This window comes from Cygnus atratus, chromosome 17 (assembly GCF_013377495.2).
Source record: "Cygnus atratus isolate AKBS03 ecotype Queensland, Australia chromosome 17, CAtr_DNAZoo_HiC_assembly, whole genome shotgun sequence".
In the NCBI taxonomy this organism is placed as follows: domain Eukaryota; kingdom Metazoa; phylum Chordata; class Aves; order Anseriformes; family Anatidae; genus Cygnus; species Cygnus atratus.
Genome location: NC_066378.1, coordinates 5,785,514 through 5,805,880, shown reverse-complemented (window position 1 = coordinate 5,805,880; position 20,367 = coordinate 5,785,514). Strand labels below are relative to the sequence as shown.

Sequence of the window (20,367 nt, the reverse complement as noted above, 5' to 3'; positions counted from 1 at the left end):
GATCAGTGCCAGCCCCACGCATTTGAGGCTTTCCCCAGCCCTAGCACCTGCACTTTCCCCTTACTCTGCTGCTCTTCTGCCCTGGCTCCTGCACCCAGTACCCAGCCCCATCTCCTCAGTGCCTCTGCTCTGACCCATGCCTCCACGTCCCTGCACAGCTGCAGCTGCACAGCACAGAGTCTGGGCCACAGCACCGTGTCAAAAATACAGGCCGATGGGCAGAGGAACAGCAGCAATCCCGGGGGCTGTATCCCTGCGGGATACACAGAAGGGATGTGCCACACAGCAGGACCCACCTCACGGGGGCATTTCCTGATCCTAGACCAGGCCCAAGCTGCAGCAGCAGGCACCCGAGGGGCCCTGGTACCACAGCAGCTTGGCTTCTCACTTCCCCATTGCTGAGACTCGCCGTGACCAGCGCTGCCACCCCAGGCACCACAGTAATAGACAGCCTCGTCCTCAGCTTGGCCCCCAGTGATGGTTAACGTGCCCGTGGAGCCAGATTTGGAACCAGAGAATCGCAAAGCGATTCCTGAGGGTCTGTTGGTGTTGCCATAGCTCACCGTGACAGGGCCAGTGCCAGGGGTCTTCTGCTGGTACCAGGCATACCAATAGTTGCCGTCACTGGCACTGCTACCCCTGGAGCAGGTGATCTGCACAGTGTCTCCCGGATTCACCAACTTCGTAGTCGTAGCTCCCACAGTAGTCGTAGCTCCCGCAGTAATAGATGGCCTCGTCTTCGGCTTGGACACCAGTGATGGTTAACGTGGCTGTGGAGCCAGATTTGGAACCAGAGAATCGCGAAGGGATGCCTGAGGGTCTCTTGCTGTCACTATAGATCACAGTGACGGGGGCAGTGCCAGGCGTCTTCTGCTGGTACCAGCCAAAGTAGTTGCCAGTATCCCTGGAGCAAGTGATCCAAACAGTTTCTCCCAGGTTTGCTGACACCGAGGCCGGCTGAGTTGTTGCTGCCTGGACCAGGGAACCTGGAGAGGGAGAGGAGAGAGGGGAGAAAACGGGCTCAGCGAGTGCCCCACACAGACCTCCCCATGAACTGGGAAAGGGAACACCACCGCTGGAAGAGAAGAGAGCTCAGCTGCAGCCATGACAGAGAAGGGCAGAAAACCTTCATCTTTAGCTCCCGTCTCTCCCTCACTTCCACATCTCTCTGCGTCACTTAACCAGCACCACTGGGCTGGTGTGTCTTGTTCCTGTCCCTAAAACAGGCACGGATTTATATTGTCCCCAGCCCCATTGCCTGCTCCCATTGGTGCCTCTCTTGCTGCTGCTTCCATCTCTCCTTGCAGGGGCCCTGGGACTCTGTCTGTTGTCTGTGTGGGGCTGTGGCTCCCTGGGTGGGACCAAGATCTTTTGGCACTGGGACCATCCTTGTCCCACTGCTGTGCGGTGAGGTCTGTGCATGTGGGGCACTCGCTGAGCCCCGTTTTCTCCCCTCTCTCCTCTCCCTCTCCAGGTTCCCTGGTCCAGGCAGCGCTGACTCAGCCGGCCTCGAAGTCGGCGAACCCGGGAGACACCGTGCAGATCACCTGCTCCGGGAGTAAAGATGGTTATGGCTGGCACCAGCAGAAGACCCCTGGCAGTGCCCCTGTCACCGTGATCTATGCCAGCAGCAACAGACCCTCAGGCATCCCTTCACGATTCTTTGGTTCCAAATCTGGCTCCACAGCCACGTTAACCATCACTGGGGTCCAAGCTGGGGACGAGGCCGTCTATTACTGCGGGAGCTCCGACAGCAGTGGTGGTGTTTCAGTGGCGCAGGGAGATGTGGTCCAGAAGCTGGTGGTGGCCTCCAGTTATCCTACTCTGCTTTTCCTGGGTGACCACTTTGGCAGATGAAGTCTTAACCTTCAGCAGTTCTTATGGACATTTTGGGAGAGGATTGTCAAGTAAAAAGAAGTACCTGTCTGTGTATCTGTTAAAGGACAGGGAACGGTGCTGATGAGAAGAACGATGTGCTGATGTATGTAGAGTCTGAGTGTGACACAGATAGCATGGAATAACGGGTGGGGTTGTGCTGGGTCTGCCTGGGATGGAGTTAGCTTTCCCTGCAGCAGCCCATACAGTGCTGTGCCCTGCGCTTGTCGCTAGAACACCACTGCTATGACACCAGTGCTGTGTCTGGTGCTGAGCAGTGCTGGCACAGCACCAGGACTCCACCCAGGCCCCCCAGGAGCCAGCAGGCTGCGGTGGGCATGAGGTGGGGAAGGGACATCACCAGGCAGCAGGCCTAAGCCGACCAAAGGGATATTCCACGCCATACAAGGTCATACTCAGCAATAAAGGTGGGAAAGGGACGGAGAGGTGGGGCTCTCGTTACGAAGCTGTCTGTCTTCCCAAACAACCACTGTGTGTATTGTGGTCCTGCTTTGCAGGATGTGGCCCAGCATCACTTGGTGATGCGAATGAGAGAATAACTTTTTCTCTTTCTGTGCTTCTACATGGCCTTTGCTGTTTGTTGTTTTTTTTTTTTTTTTTCCTCTTCCTTTCCTTTTAACTACATCCTCCATAGCTCAAGCCATGAGCTTTTCCTTTTTTCTTTCCAGCATACTTTCTTCTTCCCCTCTCCTTCTGAGGAGGGGGAGTGAGAGCACAGTTGTGACGGAGTTCAGCTGCCCAGGGAGGTAAAAGCACCTCAGAGGTACAGACCAGAGTTAAAAATGGAGGCTTTCTGCCCTTCTCCCTGATGGCTGAGCAGGACTATGGGGCTGAGGCAGGTTTCCGTCCCCATGCGTGGCCATGGCTGTGAGTATCCTTCCTGTCGTACTTTGCTGCATGGGAGGTGATTCTGGGGACAGGGCTCTCACCATCCCTTTCCTCTCAGAGGCACAGCACTGCATTACCCCCAGCCCTGGCACCTGTTGGTGCTGGCAGCCCAGTCCTTCTGCTACTGCTAGAGCTGCCTCTGTGCTGGGCTCTGATGCTCCAACATGCCCATGGCTGCGTTGGATGGTGGCGATGCCTGTCCCGTCGGAGCACGGTGAGGGGTGTGCGGGTGGGGCACTCGCTGAGCCCAATTTTCTCCCCTCTCTCCTCTCCAGGTTCCCTGGTCCAGGCAGCACTGACTCAGCCATTTTTGAAGTTGGCAAACCTGGGACACACCGTGCAGATCACCTGCTCTGGGAGTAGCGGTGGCTATGGCTGGTACCAGCAGAAGACCCCCAGCACTGGCCCTGTCACTGTGATCTATAGAAACACCAACAGCCCCGTGCTGCAGCAGTGCCTCCTGCCCACCACAGGCCTTGCACAGGCACTGCGAGGGAACCCCAGGGCCATCAGGGCTGTTACAAGTCCTCAGACAGCTCCAACCACTGCAGGAAGGTTTCATGGTATTCCTCGGGAAGCAAACAGAGGCTCCCTTTCAGGCCCCAGAGAGGCCCCTTGGACTCGGTTCCTGCCCCCATTCTCAGTTAAGGAATAATAAATAGGACCCAGTCACATGAAAATATAGGTTTATTTATGCTTATTTTACATATGTTCTGTCCCAGCTACCACCACCCTTTCTACCTCTCCAGGCCAGGAGCACAGCACCTGCTTCTTGGACACAGCATGTTTTTGACGAGCTAATCAAGTTTCTTCTGCTTCAAACCTCGATCACGAACCAAGACTACGCTTTGCGAGCTCACCATCATTAATGTTGCAGTCCATTTACAACCAAACATGCTGCTGCAACAGCACCCCCCCGTGGCCTGTCCCCATTTAAACTGGAAAGAGAAGGACAGAGGCAGCATGAAGTTAGCAAGCAGGTTTAAAGATGCATCAGTATTTCTTGAACTCAATCCTTTCCACTTTCACATCATCCTCAATTAGTTGGTATACATAGGTCACAACCGTGGAAGCCTGGATATCCATCAGTACAAATGAAGGGATAATGTTCCTGGAATGAAAACATACTTTGTCAATCACCCTGATTAGCTTATAATTCTTGTTATTAACCTATCTTGTGTGAATGTGTTCTAAAACAATTGATTGCAAAGGGCTGCAGGGATCTGGGTAGTACCACAGCTCAGAGGCACTGACAGCAGCAGCTCAGAGCTGCAATTCCCAAGAACAGCTCTCACGACTGGATGTGCCAGCTGCTGTGTCTCTCAGACCCTGGAAGTGCCTCGAAAGGCCTCATTTCCTACAAGAGGTCAGCATGCAGCTCCTGGAAGACACCAGAAGGCAAGACAACTCCGAGAAGCTGCAGCAGCTCACCCCTCTGCAGGCCCAGGAAGCAGCCTGCACCAGACACACCAGTGCTAGGCCATCAGGCCCAATTCATGAACTAAAAATCTTGTTAACAGGGGGAGTGTCAGGCTGCATTCTCTGGGAAGAGGAGAGATGGCCTGCATGTCACAGTGGCTCAGCACTGCTCTGCAACATGGGGGCTCAACACACACACATTTGGGGTAACGTGCATGAGCTGTGCTGCACTGGGAAGTTCAAGCTCATTTCACTCACGTTTCTAAAGCACTGTAGGCTCCTGTAGCTGACCCTGGGTTGATGTAGAACTTATTTTCGTGTTCAAATGCTTCAAATTTGTGTGTGTGTCCTGAGATGAGAATGTCCACATCCAGCTGCCTCTGTAGCAGTGCCAGGCTGGCCACATCACCCCAGGGAATAACCTGATGGCCGTGAATCAACCCAATTCTGAACTGCCCAACAGTTACAACCTTCTGTTCAGGATAATTCAGACTCTGAGAAGGCGAAACACAAGGGTTAGAAATTGGCCAAAGACCCCTCATCAACACTGTGCAGGGTCACGTGACCCAAGACACAAACCCACCCGTCACCACCCAAGCTCCCAATGTCTCTCTCAGTGCACACACCCTGGGATGCCTGCACCATGTCAGCAAAGAGCAACTGCAGAGCAAAGAACTGGGATCTCGTGCCTGACGGGAACTGTGTGGGCATCAGGAGCTTCAGGGCTACTCAGCAGTAACTAAATACGCACACATCCCCCGTGCCTGTGACTCCCAAGCAAGCTGCAGTGGCTTCACAACAGTCACAAGAAGACTTGTACAGGCCTTCGTACAAATTAAGTGCCTGTTTTACCACTGCACACCAAGTCCTCCCTTGTTGCAAATGGGATGAGAAACATCTAGAAAGGTATTTTGTTTCTTCAGTCTTACTTATTCCTATTTCCTATCCCAGCACCTTACCACTCAGTAATTGCTAACACTGAAGGACCTCCCAGGTTTCACTGAGACAGCCACAGCATGCAGGACAATGAACGGGGGAATTAAGAGCAGCAAGAACATTACCTCAGAGTCCCCCCTAACAACATGAATGTCCCCAGCCAAAGTTCTGAGGTAGTCATAGCTCTCCTTGGTGCAGAGGTTTCCCGTGCACAAGATGTGCTGGATTTTTCCTGGAACCAGCAGGTTCTTGAACTTCACGGGCAGACCGCTGCATCGGTGCGGGATGTGAAGGTCCCCGAGTACTAACACCAGCTTCACACACAGCAGGAGGAAAGAAAGAGTTTTAAGCCACCTTACTCAGCAGTACAAAGCCAGTTAGCAGCTCCGGGGCGCTTGCTAATTCCAGCAGCCTTTACGGGCCCGGCAGGGATTTCTTTTGGGTTCAGCCTCCCGGGATCAGCCCCTCAGTGCCCGAGGGGCCGGCAGGGCAGGCCCACGCTCCTCCCCCCGGGCAGCACGGCGGGCTCTAGGCTCTCGCTCCCCCGCGGAGGGAATTCACCACCCAGCGACAGCAGGGGTGCAGAGAGCACGGCAGAAAATCGAGCCTCGGGGCCCGCAGGCACCGCCGCAGCCCCGCGGTGGGAGGCGATCCGAGGCGGCCGCTCACCATCGTGCTGCGCCACAGAGCTCCGCCCGCCCCGTTACCCCGACGCGGACTGCGGTAACCAGGAAGTAACGCGCCTCCTTTTCCCCTCCCACAAGCCAATGGCAGCGCCCGCTCCGCCCCACGTGACGCCCCACTCTCCCCTGCCACGCCCCCTAGCACCCCCTCCCCAGGGGTGCGCGGCTGTGCTGCGCATGCGCTCTGGTGCGGTCCCTGCTGCGAGCGGGACGTTGAGGCGTTGTGTCCCCCCCCCCAAGCATCCCCCCCCACCTTTTTCCCATAGCGTTTTTACGTAATCTGCGAGAATTTAACGGAAAAACGCCTCTCCCCCCCTGCGTGCCCATGCTCGTGCGGAGCGGCCAGCAGCGCCCGTGCCGCCCCGCGCCCCCTGTCCCCCCTCAGGAGCCGGGGTAGCGCTGGGGGGCGACACAAAATGGCGGCGGGGGGCGCGGGGGGCGGCACAAAATGGCGGCGGGGGGCGACAAGATGGCGGCGGGGGCAGGGCACACAGAGACGAAGCCAGAAGCGCGGCGCTGGGGGGGGGCGAACATTTTTATTGCCTTTACCAAACCGCAACCCCTGCCGGCCACCAGCTCAGGCACCCCGCGGCATGGCCCCGTGCTCCCACCACTGCTGGGATGTGGGGAGAGCGGGGCTGTGAGGGGAGATGAAGGGAGGGGAGGGGAGGGAAGGAAGGTGAGGGAGAGAAGGTGAGGGAAGGGAGGGGAGGGGAGGGAAGTGAGGCGGCTGCGGCACTGCGCTGGGCTGGCCCCGGGCAGCAGGAGGTCTGTGCCCCTTCCGTCCAGCCCTGCATCACATCACGGTGCACGGGGCAAGCCGGTTCCGCTCCCCACTGCTACAGCCAGCTGTTGGTGGAGGACAGCGAGCAGTAATATCTGCCGTTGTCTTCCTCCTGGGCGTCCGTGATGGTGAGGATGCAGGCGTTGCGGGCAAGGTCTTTGGTAGCGAAGAAGCGGTCAGGAATCCTGGCGGGTTTGTGGTTGTCGTGCTCCGAGTTGTAGTAGAGCAGGTACCTGAGGGCCTGCCCCGGGCGCTGCTGGTACCAGGTGATGCCGAAGTCGGTGATGTTGTACTGGGGGCTGAGGGTGCAGGACAGCCGGGCGGTCTGCCCGGGCAGCACCAGCACGGTGGTCGGCTGGGTCAGCACCTGCTGAGCCTTGCAGGCTGCACATACCAGGTATGCGGTTACTGATGGGGAGCTGTGCCCAACCAACCCCAGCCCCAAAACATTCCCTAACCCTCTTTAGGTGTCCCCCACTGCGCAACCCCACTCATTGCACCACATAGCCTTGGAGCACACCTCCCAGCTCGGCTGAACATTGCCCGTACACACCTCAGTCCTGCCCACCTTCCCCAGCATCAACTAGTGTAGCCACGCTGCCCTTACCTGTCCCTGCTGTCCCCACCAGCAGTAGGACCACGAAGCCCAGGGCCATGGCAGGGGCCAGGATGGGGAGCAGAGGAAGGGAGGCTGTTTTGGAGACGGGCTGTGGTACTGCGCAAGCCCGGGCTGATGTGCTGCTAGTGAGGTGTATGTAAATCACACAGGGGGCTGGGGGACTTCAGCTGCCCGTGTTGCTCCATTTGCTGCAACTGGGCTTCAGCAAGGGGGCTCGAGTCAGTGGGGCGAGAGCCCAGCATCAACACCTTCACCTCCAGGCACAGCCTTGCGCATGTCAGCCTGCTCCACTGCCCTTGGTACTGGGGTACAATGGTGGGGACACCACCAAAAACAAGTTGACCTTCCAGAAGACATTTACTGAGGGACACAGTGCGGGGGGCTGTGGCTGCAGCACAGGTGGTGTCTGGTGAGGAAGGACTGCAGACCAGTAAAGCAAAGAGCTTCCAGAATCAGTGGGTGTGAAGGCCCTCCTGTCTGTAACACCACCACAGAGCACGCACACCTCTGCAGCCCAGCTCCCAAGGCATCTCCAAGCCCAAGATTTTTGTGAGTGGTTGAGCATGCTCTGTGTTTGAGGGAAAATGGAGCCACGAGCTCCGGGACAGGGTCCTGCCTCGTTACACCACCCCAACACTGCAACTCTGGTCCCAAAGACTGAGTGCTATGGCCTGCCAGCAAGACGGATGTTCGCTCTGCTTCGACACGCTGCAGTGGTCTCAACAAGGGCACACGTGCCCAACGGCTCAGCTATTTTTTCCCCTCTTCTCTATCAGCTGGTCTAACAAAAGCAATTACTTCCCCCTACGCAACCTTGACCAATTTACTGTGACACAGCCTCCCCAGGGAGCAGTGAGAGCAAAATGAGAGCAAAAGGTGGTGGCTGAGGCTCCTCAGAGCCACCATCGCTTGGGAGTGGGCTGCGTGCTTGCAGCACAGGAGGCAGCAAGGTTTGGGTTGTGCCTGGTGGGACTGCATGGCCCTGCGTGTGGCTGGGCACACAGCTGCCATGGTCGTACAGCCCCACGAGGAGGCTGAAACACACTGGCCCTGCTTGGGGTTGGGCAGGGATTTGCTGTCTGTGCTTCCCCTGAGGCTGTGGAGTGTTGGAGTGCTGTTTTGATGGGACAGCAATAGGAACAGAGACATCAGCACCTCTCTCCTACCCTGGGTTAGGGAAGTCCCCCATGCAGGCCTTGCTTCATCCTGCAGAGCTGCCAGGCTTTTCCTCCACGGGAGGAGGATGTGGCTGTGTCTGGTGGGTAGCATCAGCCCCTGGGGATGGTGCAAGGGTTGATCTGAGCCCGGCTGGATACAGAGCAGCTGTAAGCCAGCTCCACAAGGAGCCAGAACAGCCAGGTACAGCAGAGACTGAATGTACACACAGTCTGTCCTCGAGAGGCTTTAATTGAATACAAAAAACAACCATCAAGGGAGAGAAGGTTTTGCTAGGGACCTTTGCATGATACACAGTGGAGGGGAATTATCCACAGTGCCATGAATACCGGAAGCACAGCACAGCTCCCTCCGTCCCACTGGGCTCTCCTGGGCTGTCATCGTTGTCCCCGGACCCCTGCAGCGGCATTCCTTCCCGGGAAAGTGAGGAGCTGTGAACAAACAACAGCCTCGGTTACCGCCCAGCAGCCCCATCCGTGGCTTCCTCCCCAGGGCTCCGTCACCAGCCCCTGCACTGCTGCAGGAGTCGGCAATGGCTGGGCTCTGCCCGGCACTGCACTCACGCTGTACTCTGCCATGCTGCCAGTGCTGACACTGACAGCTTCCCTGCCTGCGGGCTGCCTCACGCCGTCCTCTGCGGGCCTGCAGCAGGGATCCGATGCGTCCTGCAAGGTGCGCCGTCTCCTCAGCTGGATGCGATGCTTGTCTGAAACAGAGCAGAGGGGACACAGCTCTGCTGGAGCAGCCCACGCTGAAATAGCACGGCTCTAACACAGCCTCCCTGCTCACAGACCGGGACCAGTCGCTATCGGAAGGATTTTTCCTGACGGTTGTTCCCCACTATAATGGCCTGCTCTACACCTCCTTACAGTCCAAAGGCTGAACCCCGTATCACACTAACTGCTGAAAGACATTCTACCAGGGCATGGAGGAGCTTTTGGCCTCCTGTCACGCTCCTCCACGTGGCAGCAGTGGCCTGATGCAGTGCCACCCACGTGAGTCCCATCTGCTCCCGGTGCCCCACGCTCGGCTGAGACCACAAGGGATGCAGCAAGGTGTCAGCAGAGGACACAGCACAGTGCAGGTGAGGGCCTGGCCATGTTGCTGAAGAGTCAGTATCCTCACAGAGATGCAGGAGACAGATCAGGCCGCTGCTGTGATAAGGTGTGAGGTGATGTCTGGGTGAAGCCGTGTTCCTTGCCCAGTATTACTTACACAGAAAGTACAAGCACAGAGCCATGACGGCAAACGCAACACTCCCCAAAGCAACCAGCAGGACAGCCGAGGAGCCTGGAAAGGAGAATGCAGGCTTGTACTCCTAGAGTTCATATTGTCATATATACTGGGACACACAAACCTGCAAGTGGGTTGGTGGTTTCAGTGAAAACATGGAAGACTCCGACCTCTGCAGCTAGGGGCCGTGGGTAAGACATTGAAGAAAACCTGTGAAAAAAGGCTAACAGCATTGAGGAGGCAGGCCATGCCCACCCCACCACAGGCATGAGGATGTGGGAACAAGAACACAAGAACCAGCAAATTTTAAGAGTTTCTTCTGAAATACGAATCACATCTTTTTGGCACCAAATCAGCAGGGACATGGCATGTCCTACACTACAAAACAGGGTCCTGCTTTATCCTCACATCATGTATTTCCCACTTGAGTTATGGTGAGTCCAAATTACTGCATAATTTCAACTAAACATGTTCTGGATTAATTGGCCAGGCTGCAAACACAGTGAACAATTCTGCTGGGATTTGTTACTGAGTAACACTGGATAAAAGGCACTCGTACACATTAAACTAAATGCATTAAAAATCCATGTCATTGTTAGGTAGAGATGAAAATCGGTTCCTGAAAGAACCACATCAAGGTGATCAATATCTTTTACAGATGACCACCTGCAGCAAGGGGCACGTAACCTGTATCTCTTCACAGATAACATTCTGTGGTTTTGTAGACACTTCACATTTATCTGTGCATCTCGCTTTCATGTTTTCTGACCTTGCAAAGCTTTTCCATTGCAGCACAACAGCAGCTCACACTTTGGGCAGCCAGCCCTCTCAGCCTGTTGCAGGTACGAGCGTGCTGCAGACACAGCTCCAGCTGTTGCCTGCCTGCACTCACCACGCTCTGCAGGGCAGTGCAAGGTGAACGAGAGGCACCCCGCACGTTAAGATGCGTCCCAGCTGAGAAGTGTCACATGCACCCTGTCATCAAGCCCCGAGCAGATCAAGCCCATGGATTAGACTGACTGTGAAATGCAAAGACTTACCAGAGCAGAAGGATTTTGCTTGCCCCACAAGGTCCCAGAAAACAAACTCACCTTTCACAACAAGGTTGGTTCTCGTCCCTCTCTGCCTGCCTGAAAGCTCTCCCAGGCCCTCACACTGGTACCAGCCACCGTCCTCCTCTTCCAGCCCAGTAATGGTGAGACGGCTCTGGTGATTTTCCAGATCAAATATGCTCTGGAAACGACTCCCAATGCTGCCGCTATTGTTCTGGAAACTGGATGTGAGGTGCCATGCTACGAGTCGGGGTGGGCTCTGGTCTTGCTCGTGCAGCCAAAAGAGGTTGGTGAAGTTCCTGGTCAGGTTGGCAGGGAAATCACAGTCCAAGGTGACTTCGCCTCCTTGAGGTACAGAGAAGCTGAGGCCCCCAGAGGCTGCCCACGGCTGCCGACCTGCAAAGAAGAGAGGTTCACGTGGGTGGTCATGTCAGAGCTGCTTTGATGCCTGCATAATGCCAGCTCAGGCAAAGCACTTTGCCCACAAAAGTTACTGGGGGCTGCACAAGCCAGTGGGAATGTAAAACAAAACTCTGTAAGGCTAGGTGTTAAAATGCAAACCATGCTCCTTTTCCCAACACGGGGGCAGGTCCCTTGCCTGAGCTCAGTCCAACAAGGCTAACACTTCCCAAAGGCTTTGGGAAGCCACTCTGACAAGAGAGGACTACGCTTTCTCAGGGATGCACAGGCGTAATGCTGGAAGGAAAGAAAGGGGAAAACACGAGACATGGACTCACCTCTAACGAGCAGGTGAGTCACCTTTTTGGTGGGGTTGCTGCTCCCTGTCTTCACATAGCAGAGGTAAGGGCCAGTGTCATTCATAAGCACTTCTGAGATGTTGAGAAAGCTCACGCTCCTTTCAAAATCCACAGTGCCGCTGAAGTGACCTTCGCTGCGATGCGCACAGGAGGCATTGGACCGTGTCATCCTAAACTGCAGGATCCTTCTTAACTCGTTCCTGTGGCTCCAGATGAACTCATAGAAGGGCTTACCACTGCCAGTTTGCTTGCGGAAAGGACACTCCATAACCACAGGCTCCCCTTCAGTCACAAGAACCACTTGACTCTCAAGACATCCAAGAGTCCCTGAACCTGAAAGCGAGAATTGGAGGAGAGCCCCGATTCCTGCTCCCAGGCAAGGAGCAGGCACACTGACTCCATCCTGCAGCACTGCGCTCGATTCAGGTATTGAGCACAGAGCAAATGCCCCAGGTGAGGGCCCGACAGCTGCCCCACCAATTTCATCTCTTTGGGGGGTTCACAGAGCTCACAGATGCCCCAACCAAATTCTCCCTCCCTAAACCTCTCCCTAGCTCCAGACAGAGCTGCAGGGAGCCTGGGGCTCATCTGCATGCCCAGCGGCCCCTAAAGCCATGGGAGTCCCCAGTTACTGCAGCCTGCGCATCCCTGCTCAGAGACACAGCACAGAACTCTGCCAGGAACAGCTTCCTACCCAGTACCACGAAGGGTGCCTAGACAACAACAACCCTGCAGAAGGTAAGATTTCATCAACTGAAATAAGCGATGGGGAGGTGGCAGCGAAGGTTTCACCCGAGCAACTGTAAAAACCTTGCAGACTTATTATTTTTGGTTATCAGCACACTAGATCTTGATCAACAAACGGATGCACTCAAGTTCCTTACACTGTGCCTCTGAGCTAGTATTTCTGTCTCCAATTCAGCATCCAGATACTTTTGCAAAATACATCAGGAGCTGTTTGCTCGTTTCTCTCAATTTCAGGGGGGCTCCAAAGAGGCCCAGCATGGCGGGGGATAACAAGCAGTGTGAGGGAGTAAGGCTTTCAAAGCACACCCACACAAAAAAACCCAAAGCAGGGTGAGGCTGAGGCAGGACAGTCCCAGTGCCTCCCAACAGGGCGAAGGGACGGAGCAGGCACTTACCCCAGGGCAGGAGCAGCAGTGGCAGGAGGACGAGGGTGAGCGCCATGCCCAGCCCCGGCGGTCTCCAGCAGCCAAGGCAGGAGGAGGCCTCCCAGCAGCACCCGATCTCTCACCTCACAGGGAGGAGCTGCCCGCGCGCTACGTGTGCGCAGGACGGTGCGAAACAGCTCCGCTAACAACCCTCAGCACAGGCTGTCCCTCGGGGTGGCTTTATCCCACCAGGTCACATCTATTTTGGACCAAGTCCGGGGCACGGGGAGGCCCCAGGCACCCGCCGTGCTGGGGTCTGCTCAAAGCAACGGCACAGGGTCACTCCGAGCCTCCCGGCTGCCCAAGGCAGCCCCCCAGGTCCATCCCCTGCTGTGTTTGGAGGCAGGAGAGGAGCCCACCCGCTGGAGGCCACAGCCCCTGTAGGGCAGGGGGCAAAGCGCTGCACTGATGCTGCTCCACCTGCTCCCCGCGCCTTCCCACCGAGCTGCCCCAGCATGAGGCTGAGCCCCCGGGGCAGGACACAGTGTGTGAACACTCAGGCTGGGGTGAGGGGGCAATTTCCTCCATGTAAGAATTGTTTTTAATCACAGAAACGTGCTCTCCATGCCTGTTCTGCTTGCTCCAGGGACTCTCCCGATAGAGGGTGGGCTCTATCACCACCCTGAGAGCATAAATACCAAGCGGTGGTGCACAAACTCTCCCGGTGCCTCAGAACACAACCCTCCTGCTGTGGTCATCTCTTGGCTCACATGTGAGGACTAGAGAGAGCTGTGATACCACACCACAGCACCTGTAAGGGAAAAATGGGTCCTCCACAGCCTGGTACAACAGCAGCTGTGCCCTGCAGCATAGCAAGCCCTCAGAGGTGTTAGATATGGAAACCAGGGTCACAGGGCAACAGGCTGCTTTTAGGCTGACCCAGCAGCGATAGCTGCAGCACAACCAGCCCCAGCTCTGAGAGGCTGGGAACCAGACTTCTGCTCTGCTCTGTGGTTTCACAGCTTCTCAGGAGAGAAATCAGAAGAGCAGTGCTGTGAGCACAGCTCTGCCCACACATACCCTGCTGCATCGCGCACAGCCATAGGGCCCTTTCTCCATGCAAGGAGATTTGGAGGGAGGAGATTTGTCCACAGAGCTGTGAGTACCAGCTACATAGCACAGCTCTCCGCAGATTACTCCTTGTGCCTCAGCGTCAGTACTAGGTCCCACCATTCAGGTCCTCAGGACAGGATTTCACCTGTGTGTCTTGGCATCTCTGCAAGAAAAGGGGATGATGCTACAGGGGATGATGCTACGGTACCCTGTAAGCACTGCTGAATGTGCATGGCAACATCTGGGCACTAAGCAGCTGCTGCATGGCCAACGCAGATTGCTCTGGTGGCACAGAGGGGCAGAAAAGCAACTGCCTGTGCGAAGCCCAAGAGCAAACATGAACCAGCATTGATGCTGGGCACAGCCGGGCAGGCACGGTCTGGCACTCAGAGGGGCTGCAGGGCAAACAAGGGTCAGGAATCACCAGCACTGTGAAGAGACAGACTCGGAGCAGCCTCCTGAAAGGCTGTTGTTAACAAAGCCCTGCTCTACCCCTCCTCTCCCAGTGCCCAGCCACAGGAGGCTCAGGAATCTACGGGGGCCATTCCCCGTTGCTGGGAAATCTGCTATTGAAACCACGACAGTGTCGGCTGGAAACGCTGCCCCTCCTCTCGGCGCACAACACCCAGGCACTTTGTCACCCCCACTGCGCGCAGGACATCGCAGCCCCTCGCCTCCAGCCCCCGCCAGGAAGCACAATGTTCGTCACGGTGAGATACGGAGGTACGTGGGGAAAGCGCTGGCTTCGAGGTCGCTCTCGGTGCCAGGCGGTGGCCCCACGGGGAGGCAGGGACACAGCGCCTTGATGCACAGCAACGCCCCGTGGCCAGGGAACAGGGCAGGAGAGCTCTACCAGAGCAGGTCAGCAGCCTCTGCTCCATCTATTTATTTTATAAAATTACCTGATGGAGATATTTAATCCCTGCACGCTGACTCACAGAGGAAAACCATGTCAGCAGGGCTCGGTTACCCACAGGAAGGGAGGCCAGGCAAGGGGTGGATTACTGGGCTGCAGCCAGCACCACCTGCAGGGTAAACTCCCTCCAGGTTGTCCTTGCTGCACATTCCCAGCTTTGCAGCTCTGAGGAAATCGCTGGAGGGGGCTTTGCTTGTCTAGACAGAAAGTCACCAGGCAATGACAGCTGCCAGCAGTTCCTCTGCTCCCCGCTTTGTGGGAAGGGTTCCCCTCGCTCTAACCCCAGCCGTTGGCTTCGGAGTGCAAGCACCCACAGCAGGGAATGAGGAAACGGGCAGACTCTGTCCTGGCCTTGCCCCCACTTGGCTAGGAGCCTTCACCTGACCCCAAACACTCAGTGCTGAAGCTGCCAGACACACGTGGGCCTACACCTTTGTTTCCTCTGCTATTTCAATTGCCTCCCCAGCTCTGACTGCTGACGTTTGTCAGCCCTGGAGATTTCTCCATCGTGACACACTCGGTGAGAGTTCACGGCCAAAACATCCCCCGGTGACTCAGCTGAGATGTCCAGCTCCTTCCCCTTGTGACCTGGACAAGTTCATGGAAGGGGAACACCTGGGCCAGGGCTCGTGGATTTTTCCTACTCCTATTTGAGGAACCTAAGTTAAAGGACAGATGCTTCATGAAGCAGAACAGCTTTCCCCAAATCAGAATGCTCATCCCAGCTCCTAGCCTGGCACATTCCCAGCACAGCAGACACAGCCCATAATACCACAAGCTCAAAGCCCAGCTGAAAGGCCACGCAGGGCCCCCAGCTCTGCTGCCCATGACAGCACCCCCCTTTGATGTCAGCGGGGCCCCTGGATCCAGGGTGACCTCGCTTACCCACTTCTCATTCCCTGCCCACAGCCAACTGCCAGGAGCTGGTGAACCTGCAGTGCCGCGTCCTGATCCTCACCGCCCACCTGAAGAGGAAGTGTCAGTGCAGGACAGAAGGTACCGAGTGCTCGCGAGCAGCCATCGCCCCGGAGGCAGAGCCTTAGAGAAGCAGCAGAGGGTATCAAAAGGGTTGTGTGGGAGTTGCAGGTCATCCCAAAAACACAGGGGTAGCAGACACCCTCCCCTGCAGACCTCAGTACGTTCTCTTCATAGCGTAGCTTGCCAAGGGAAGTATCTCTAAGCCCGTACCAGCTTGTAGAGGTTGAAGGGACACACGGGATCTTTACACATCTCTTCCCCTCCAGACTGCATCGATCTTGTGGATGAAGCAGGGGCCTTGATGAACCTAAGCAAAGTGGAAAATCCTGCATCTGAGTTTGCCAGTAAATACCTACGGGAAAGGCAACGCTACATCCTCGTCAGAGCCATCAGTAAGTTCCTCAGCAAGGCAGCACAGCTCAGCCTCTGGGCCAGGACGGGTCTGCTGCAGGGGTGGGTAGCACTGCAAGGAACTGCCCCGCACACCAGTGACACCTTGTCACAGCCTACCAACACAGATGTGCCTTTGGACAGGGTCTCTGTCCAGCAGTTGTTTGGACACCACACAGTAGCTCTCAGGAGAAAGAAAAGCCAGCTCACAAAGAAACTAGAGCTGTATCCTGAGTCCAAGGTAGCAGCTCTGAGGGAGGAGGAGTTTCATGACAGAGCCACCTGCCCCAATTCCAAGTCTTGATCCCAATTTTCAGCCAAGATAGGGATTAACCCACTTTTCCCATTCTGCTGGTAGGAGAACAAAGCACTGAAGCTACCTGCTACGAATCCTTACTGGAGAACCTGGGGAAACACCACCCTGACCTCGCAGGTAAGAGTCAGGCACCCACCTGGTCTCCAGAGGAGACGAGGGCGCAGGCGTGACTCCCCTTGCACACCATCCAGGGGACAGCGCTCCTCTGCATCGCAGTGCCCCCTCAGCACAGCTTCAGGACTGGTACTGCTGTGAGAGCATTGTCACCTGTGGGTATCAGCAGGTGAATTCAGGCAGCAAGAGGGGACAATCAGCAGGCAGAGCTGCTTTGCAGAGCCCCTCCTGCCTACCACAACAGCAGGCGCTGCTGCCCACCCTCCCCACACCAAGCTGTACAGAGTACAGCACCAGCCCCACAGCTGGGAGGGGTGCAAGGCAAGGAGTCAGCTCCTGGGGCAGGCAGGGAGGGACATGAGCTGGGGAGGCTCAGATGTCCACCTCCCAGGCTGCAGTCTCACAGCTCAGCATCTCCTCACTTAACACACCAGTGGGCAACTGACACAGCAGGAAAGGACCAAACTCTTTGGGGATTGCTCCACAGATCGGCTGCAGAAGCTCTCAGCAAACACCCCAATGAGAGAGCAGTGGAGGAAAGGCTCCTTGCAGAGGAGGGCTCAGCCCAAGAAGAGCTCAGAGCCAAAGAGCACCCCTAGATGAGGAAAGGGCCTGATGGGAACAAGCACAAGTGCAGTGACCGCCTCCAGGACTCACCACAGTGCTGCCTGAGCCCCCGACCCCACCAGGACCCCCCACTCTCCTCTGATGCTCTGCAACTAAAGCTGCACCAACATGCAAACAGCACCCCAGCCAGGCACCAGCAGCTGCCTCCTGCTTCAAGGTGTCATTCACATCCCCACAGCATGACCTGCACTGAGCAACAAGGAACCGCGCCTCCTGCCTCAGCTCATTGGGTAAGTCTGCCCTGAACACCTCCACCGCACTGGCAGGGGCCTCCTGGAGACTCACCATCCCCTGCAGTCAGCAGGAAAAGTCATTCAAGAGACATCTACAGTGTCAACTGCAGAAGCATTGCTGAAACTTGCCAGGATGGGTCAGAAGACAGCACACACTCGCTGCAGGTATGCTAGATAGCTTTCCCTAGCAGCCTCTCCATGCAGACCAGCACACACCAAGTTAAATATTTCTTGAAGGCAGCAAGATGAGACTCAGTGGTTCCACTTACAGTGGTTCCTCCTGCTCGCACTGGAGCAGCTCAGCACACAACAGCACTCAGGCTTTGAGTCTCTGGCACCTTTCTAACTTGGCCGCCTCTCAGGAGAGCGCAAGGCACCCCGGTTAAGGACAGGCACAGCTCAGAACACTGACTTCCATCAAGCATTTAAGTTCTGATATTTGAAAGGGACAGGACCTTCAGCAGCAGTCCCTATGATCTGCTGCCAAGTAGGGTCTCCTGAGAAGAGCCTGCAGGCAGCCGTAATGAGGCTGTTCTGCCATGATGGCAGAAATAGAAAGCAGCCCTGAGCTTCACCTTTAGCTGTTGACCTTGAGAACATTGCATAAGTCACTAAGGAAGATCAGCTGGCTGTATCTGAGTCATGCAGCCAGACAGGTCACGCTTTCCTAGCTCCTGGGTCAGAACATGGCTCTTCAGGAAGAGGTTATCAATGCAAGAATGTTACTGAAAATACTGTCGATATCTCAGATTACCTCTCTCCAGCCCCTGCTCTGTCTGGAGTGTTGCCAATCTGATCTCAGCTCAGTTGTGCATCTAATTTTGCCATGCCATGCAGGCACAGTTCTTGCTGCTGGGCTGTACCTCCTGCTTGCAGAAACACACAAACAGACATGCCTTGTCCTGAAAGGGGATAATATGGGTAATATCTGGGTAGCTTAGTTTTAGCTCAAATATTAAATAAAGAAAATGCATAGGTGATAGTTCCAAATAAACTTCTTTATTTCTCCATAATAAATACAGCACTATCTGAACTCCAGAATCACAAATCCAACCGTTCCTTTACTTCCCTATTACTCCAGAAGTAAGTTACCCCTAGAAGACTCCGATCTGGTCAGCCTGTTCCCTCCAGCTCATCACCTGTCCATCCTTCCTTCCACTCCTTGCAGGCATCAGGGCTCTACACCAGGCTCTTCTTCTCCCTACAAGTGGGCAGACTCCTCACAGGAGAGAGGAAACACCTACATGGGAGAAAACACAAGGTCAGCATTAGGTGCACATTCCAGCAGCTGCAGTTAAATAAAAACTCTCCTGCCTAAGGTGATCACCTTAAGACATAAGGACTGAAATCTACTATTAATAGGTGCAGCAGGAGCTAGGAAAGCAGGTGGTAAAAGCAGCAGGCTTCTCAAAGCAACAAAAAGGAAGCTCTGTGAAGTTATCTACAATCTTGTCACTTTCAGGGACGTGGTCAGGGCCACCTCTCCTGCCCTTTCCGGTTCCCTTCAGCATTCCAGGTGACAGAAAAGGCACTCACGCAGGCAAAACCACTTCCTACTTAGAACCTTGAAGGGCACCGCTCGCTCAGCAGCTTGTTTGCACAACCTTCAAACACTCTGGCATTCTCCCAGCCGCAGCTCCCTCACCACCCAGCCCTGCCGCTAGGACTTAGACTTACCATTACTATATTTGCACTGCTTCAGCGCCTCGTTGAAGCCCTCACACAAGGTCAGGTCTCTCTGGTTGGTAGCACACTCCAGGAACTGCTTCATCTCGTAGTGGCAGGGCCCGTAGGGCGACTGCTGCTGGTACACAGGCTGCTGGCGAGGCTCCTGGAGGCGAGGACGGGGTTAGGGGCGCAGCTCGGGCAGGCTCCGCGCCGCTGGGGCCGATCCACACGGCCTGGGCACCGCAGCCCGGCCCCGCAAGGGCGGCACAAGGACACGCGGGCTCCTACCTGCGCCGGGGCCGCCTTGGTGGGCTCGGAGGAGCCGCTGAAGGCTCCGGTGAGGGCGCTGCCCACGACGTGCCCCACGGCGGACCCCACGGCCACGCCGGCCGCCGTGCTGGCCATCTGCGCCATCAGCCCGGGCTGCGCCGGCTGCGCCGCCGGCACCGGGGCGGCTGGGGCCGGGCTGCGGGAGAGGAGCGGGTCAGGAGCGGGGGGAAGCCCCGCCAGGCCCCCCTCAGCCCGCCCCGGCCCCCTCAGCCCGTCCCGTACCTGGCCGGTGCCGGTGCCGCCGCGGGCCGCGCCACGCTCCTACCGCCGCGCGCCATCGCCTCAGAATGCCTCGCGCCCGCCCCGCGCGCCGCCTTAAGAGCGGGCCCCGCCGCCACGTGACGCAATGCGCGCACGCGCGCTCGCCGCTCCCGAAGCCGCTCCCGCCCTCGCCCTTCTGAGGGAAGGCGGGGCTTCCTGCTGGGCGCGTGCGCGATGGAGGGGGGCGGCCCCGTGCCCGCGCACGCTCGTGTCCGCCAGGGGGCGCGCGGGGCGGGGGGGCGGGGCCTCGCCTCACCTCAGGGCCCGCCGCGGTAACGGGAGGGGGCGCCGCAGGAAGGGAGCAGCTTAAAGAAGGAATAAATAAATGGCGGCTGCCTGCAGGGGGCACCGGCGGCGGGTCTCCCTGTGCCGTGCCGGGGGCTGGCTCCGCGCCTCGGCCGGTCCCGTTGTGCCACAGCCACCCCTTGAGGGGCTGAGCGAAGCGGGGCGTCCCGCTGTGCCCGCACCCGCACCGTGGCGCTGCCCCCCAGTCCCCACTCAGCTAATCGGGGCTCGGTGTCTGCATCGCGAAGGTCAAAGCCCCGGGCAGTCCGGGCAGGAGCGAAGAATCGCAAATAACCGCTGGGTGCGCGCGGCCGGGAGCACCGAGGCACCGCCGGCCGGCAGCCGGCCCGGCACAGCCCGCGCGAGGGGCTCTGCAGGTGCTGGGGCGAGGACGAGCCGCGAGGAGGGCCGGGGGTGGCTGTGGGGCTGCTTCCCAGCGCTCAGGGGCTAAACGTGCTCAGGGGCTGCTTCTCCCAGGGGTGAGGAGCACAGCAGGAGAGCGTGAAGGGGCTTGTTGGAAGAGAGGAGGTGGATAATGAAGGGCTGGGGAAGGGAGGGTGAGCGGTCTGCACGTGGGGCA

The 20,367-nt window shown here is 56.9% G+C and overlaps 5 protein-coding genes across 5 annotated transcripts; 1 reads left to right on the top strand and 4 right to left on the bottom strand.

The window, feature by feature from the left end:
* Positions 1-3,453: 3,453 nt before the first annotated feature.
* Positions 3,454-5,869, bottom strand: LOC118252919 (vacuolar protein sorting-associated protein 29-like). Its single transcript, XM_035556734.2, has 4 exons — positions 5,809-5,869; positions 5,265-5,453; positions 4,462-4,697; positions 3,454-3,895 (listed from the first exon to the last, which is right to left on the bottom strand). The coding sequence occupies exons 1-4, from the start codon at positions 5,809-5,811 to the stop codon at positions 3,778-3,780; spliced, it is 546 nt and encodes a 181-aa protein (XP_035412627.1). The 5' UTR covers positions 5,812-5,869; the 3' UTR covers positions 3,454-3,777.
* Positions 5,870-6,661: 792 nt separating this feature from the next.
* Positions 6,662-7,262, bottom strand: VPREB3 (V-set pre-B cell surrogate light chain 3). The gene is made up of 2 exons (XM_035556735.1): positions 7,214-7,262; positions 6,662-6,990 (listed from the first exon to the last, which is right to left on the bottom strand). The coding sequence occupies exons 1-2, from the start codon at positions 7,260-7,262 to the stop codon at positions 6,662-6,664; spliced, it is 378 nt and encodes a 125-aa protein (XP_035412628.1).
* A 1,351-nt stretch (positions 7,263-8,613) lies between these two features.
* On the bottom strand, positions 8,614-12,733 carry LOC118252921 (uncharacterized). The gene is made up of 6 exons (XM_050714221.1): positions 12,587-12,733; positions 11,424-11,777; positions 10,726-11,082; positions 9,617-9,691; positions 8,965-9,107; positions 8,614-8,832 (listed from the first exon to the last, which is right to left on the bottom strand). The coding sequence occupies exons 1-6, from the start codon at positions 12,630-12,632 to the stop codon at positions 8,779-8,781; spliced, it is 1,029 nt and encodes a 342-aa protein (XP_050570178.1). The 5' UTR covers positions 12,633-12,733; the 3' UTR covers positions 8,614-8,778.
* Positions 12,734-14,367: 1,634 nt separating this feature from the next.
* On the top strand, positions 14,368-16,986 carry C17H22orf15 (chromosome 17 C22orf15 homolog). Its single transcript, XM_050714278.1, has 5 exons — positions 14,368-14,392; positions 15,495-15,581; positions 15,830-15,955; positions 16,312-16,386; positions 16,871-16,986. The coding sequence occupies exons 1-5, from the start codon at positions 14,368-14,370 to the stop codon at positions 16,984-16,986; spliced, it is 429 nt and encodes a 142-aa protein (XP_050570235.1).
* A 1,234-nt stretch (positions 16,987-18,220) lies between these two features.
* Positions 18,221-19,575, bottom strand: CHCHD10 (coiled-coil-helix-coiled-coil-helix domain containing 10). The gene is made up of 4 exons (XM_035556736.2): positions 19,464-19,575; positions 19,200-19,377; positions 18,921-19,074; positions 18,221-18,483 (listed from the first exon to the last, which is right to left on the bottom strand). The coding sequence occupies exons 1-4, from the start codon at positions 19,517-19,519 to the stop codon at positions 18,464-18,466; spliced, it is 408 nt and encodes a 135-aa protein (XP_035412629.1). The 5' UTR covers positions 19,520-19,575; the 3' UTR covers positions 18,221-18,463.
* Between the last annotated feature and the right edge of the window lie 792 nt (positions 19,576-20,367).

What these genes read in the sequence shown, in the direction of transcription:
- C17H22orf15 (XM_050714278.1), top strand. Translation starts at nt 14,368, where the DNA reads ATGTTCGTCACGGTGAGATACGGAG. An exon ending in CGTCACGGTGAGATACGGAG is followed by an intron (nt 14,393 to 15,494) that starts GTACGTGGGGAA and finishes CCCTGCCCACAG; the next exon opens with CCAACTGCCAGGAGCTGGTG. An exon ending in ACACCACCCTGACCTCGCAG is followed by an intron (nt 16,387 to 16,870) that starts GTAAGAGTCAGG and finishes ATTGCTCCACAG; the next exon opens with ATCGGCTGCAGAAGCTCTCA.
- LOC118252919 (XM_035556734.2), bottom strand. An exon ending in TTGTTAGGGGGGACTCTGAG is followed by an intron (nt 4,698 to 5,264) that starts GTAATGTTCTTG and finishes TCGCCTTCTCAG; the next exon opens with AGTCTGAATTATCCTGAACA. An exon ending in GCCTACAGTGCTTTAGAAAC is followed by an intron (nt 3,896 to 4,461) that starts GTGAGTGAAATG and finishes TTTTCATTCCAG; the next exon opens with GAACATTATCCCTTCATTTG.
- VPREB3 (XM_035556735.1), bottom strand. Translation starts at nt 7,262, where the DNA reads ATGGCCCTGGGCTTCGTGGTCCTACTGCTGGTGGGGACAGCAGGGACA. An exon ending in GGTGGGGACAGCAGGGACAG is followed by an intron (nt 6,991 to 7,213) that starts GTAAGGGCAGCG and finishes TGGTATGTGCAG; the next exon opens with CCTGCAAGGCTCAGCAGGTG.
- LOC118252921 (XM_050714221.1), bottom strand. Translation starts at nt 12,632, where the DNA reads ATGGCGCTCACCCTCGTCCTCCTGCCACTGCTGCTCCTGCCCTGGG. An exon ending in TCTGTGCTTGTACTTTCTGT is followed by an intron (nt 9,108 to 9,616) that starts GTAAGTAATACT and finishes GCTCTGTTTCAG; the next exon opens with ACAAGCATCGCATCCAGCTG. An exon ending in GCAGCATGGCAGAGTACAGC is followed by an intron (nt 8,833 to 8,964) that starts GTGAGTGCAGTG and finishes GTTTGTTCACAG; the next exon opens with CTCCTCACTTTCCCGGGAAG.
- CHCHD10 (XM_035556736.2), bottom strand. Translation starts at nt 19,519, where the DNA reads ATGGCGCGCGGCGGTAGGAGCGTGGCGCGGCCCGCGGCGGCACCGGCA. An exon ending in GCGGCACCGGCACCGGCCAG is followed by an intron (nt 19,378 to 19,463) that starts GTACGGGACGGG and finishes CCTCTCCCGCAG; the next exon opens with CCCGGCCCCAGCCGCCCCGG. An exon ending in CCAAGGCGGCCCCGGCGCAG is followed by an intron (nt 19,075 to 19,199) that starts GTAGGAGCCCGC and finishes CCTCGCCTCCAG; the next exon opens with GAGCCTCGCCAGCAGCCTGT.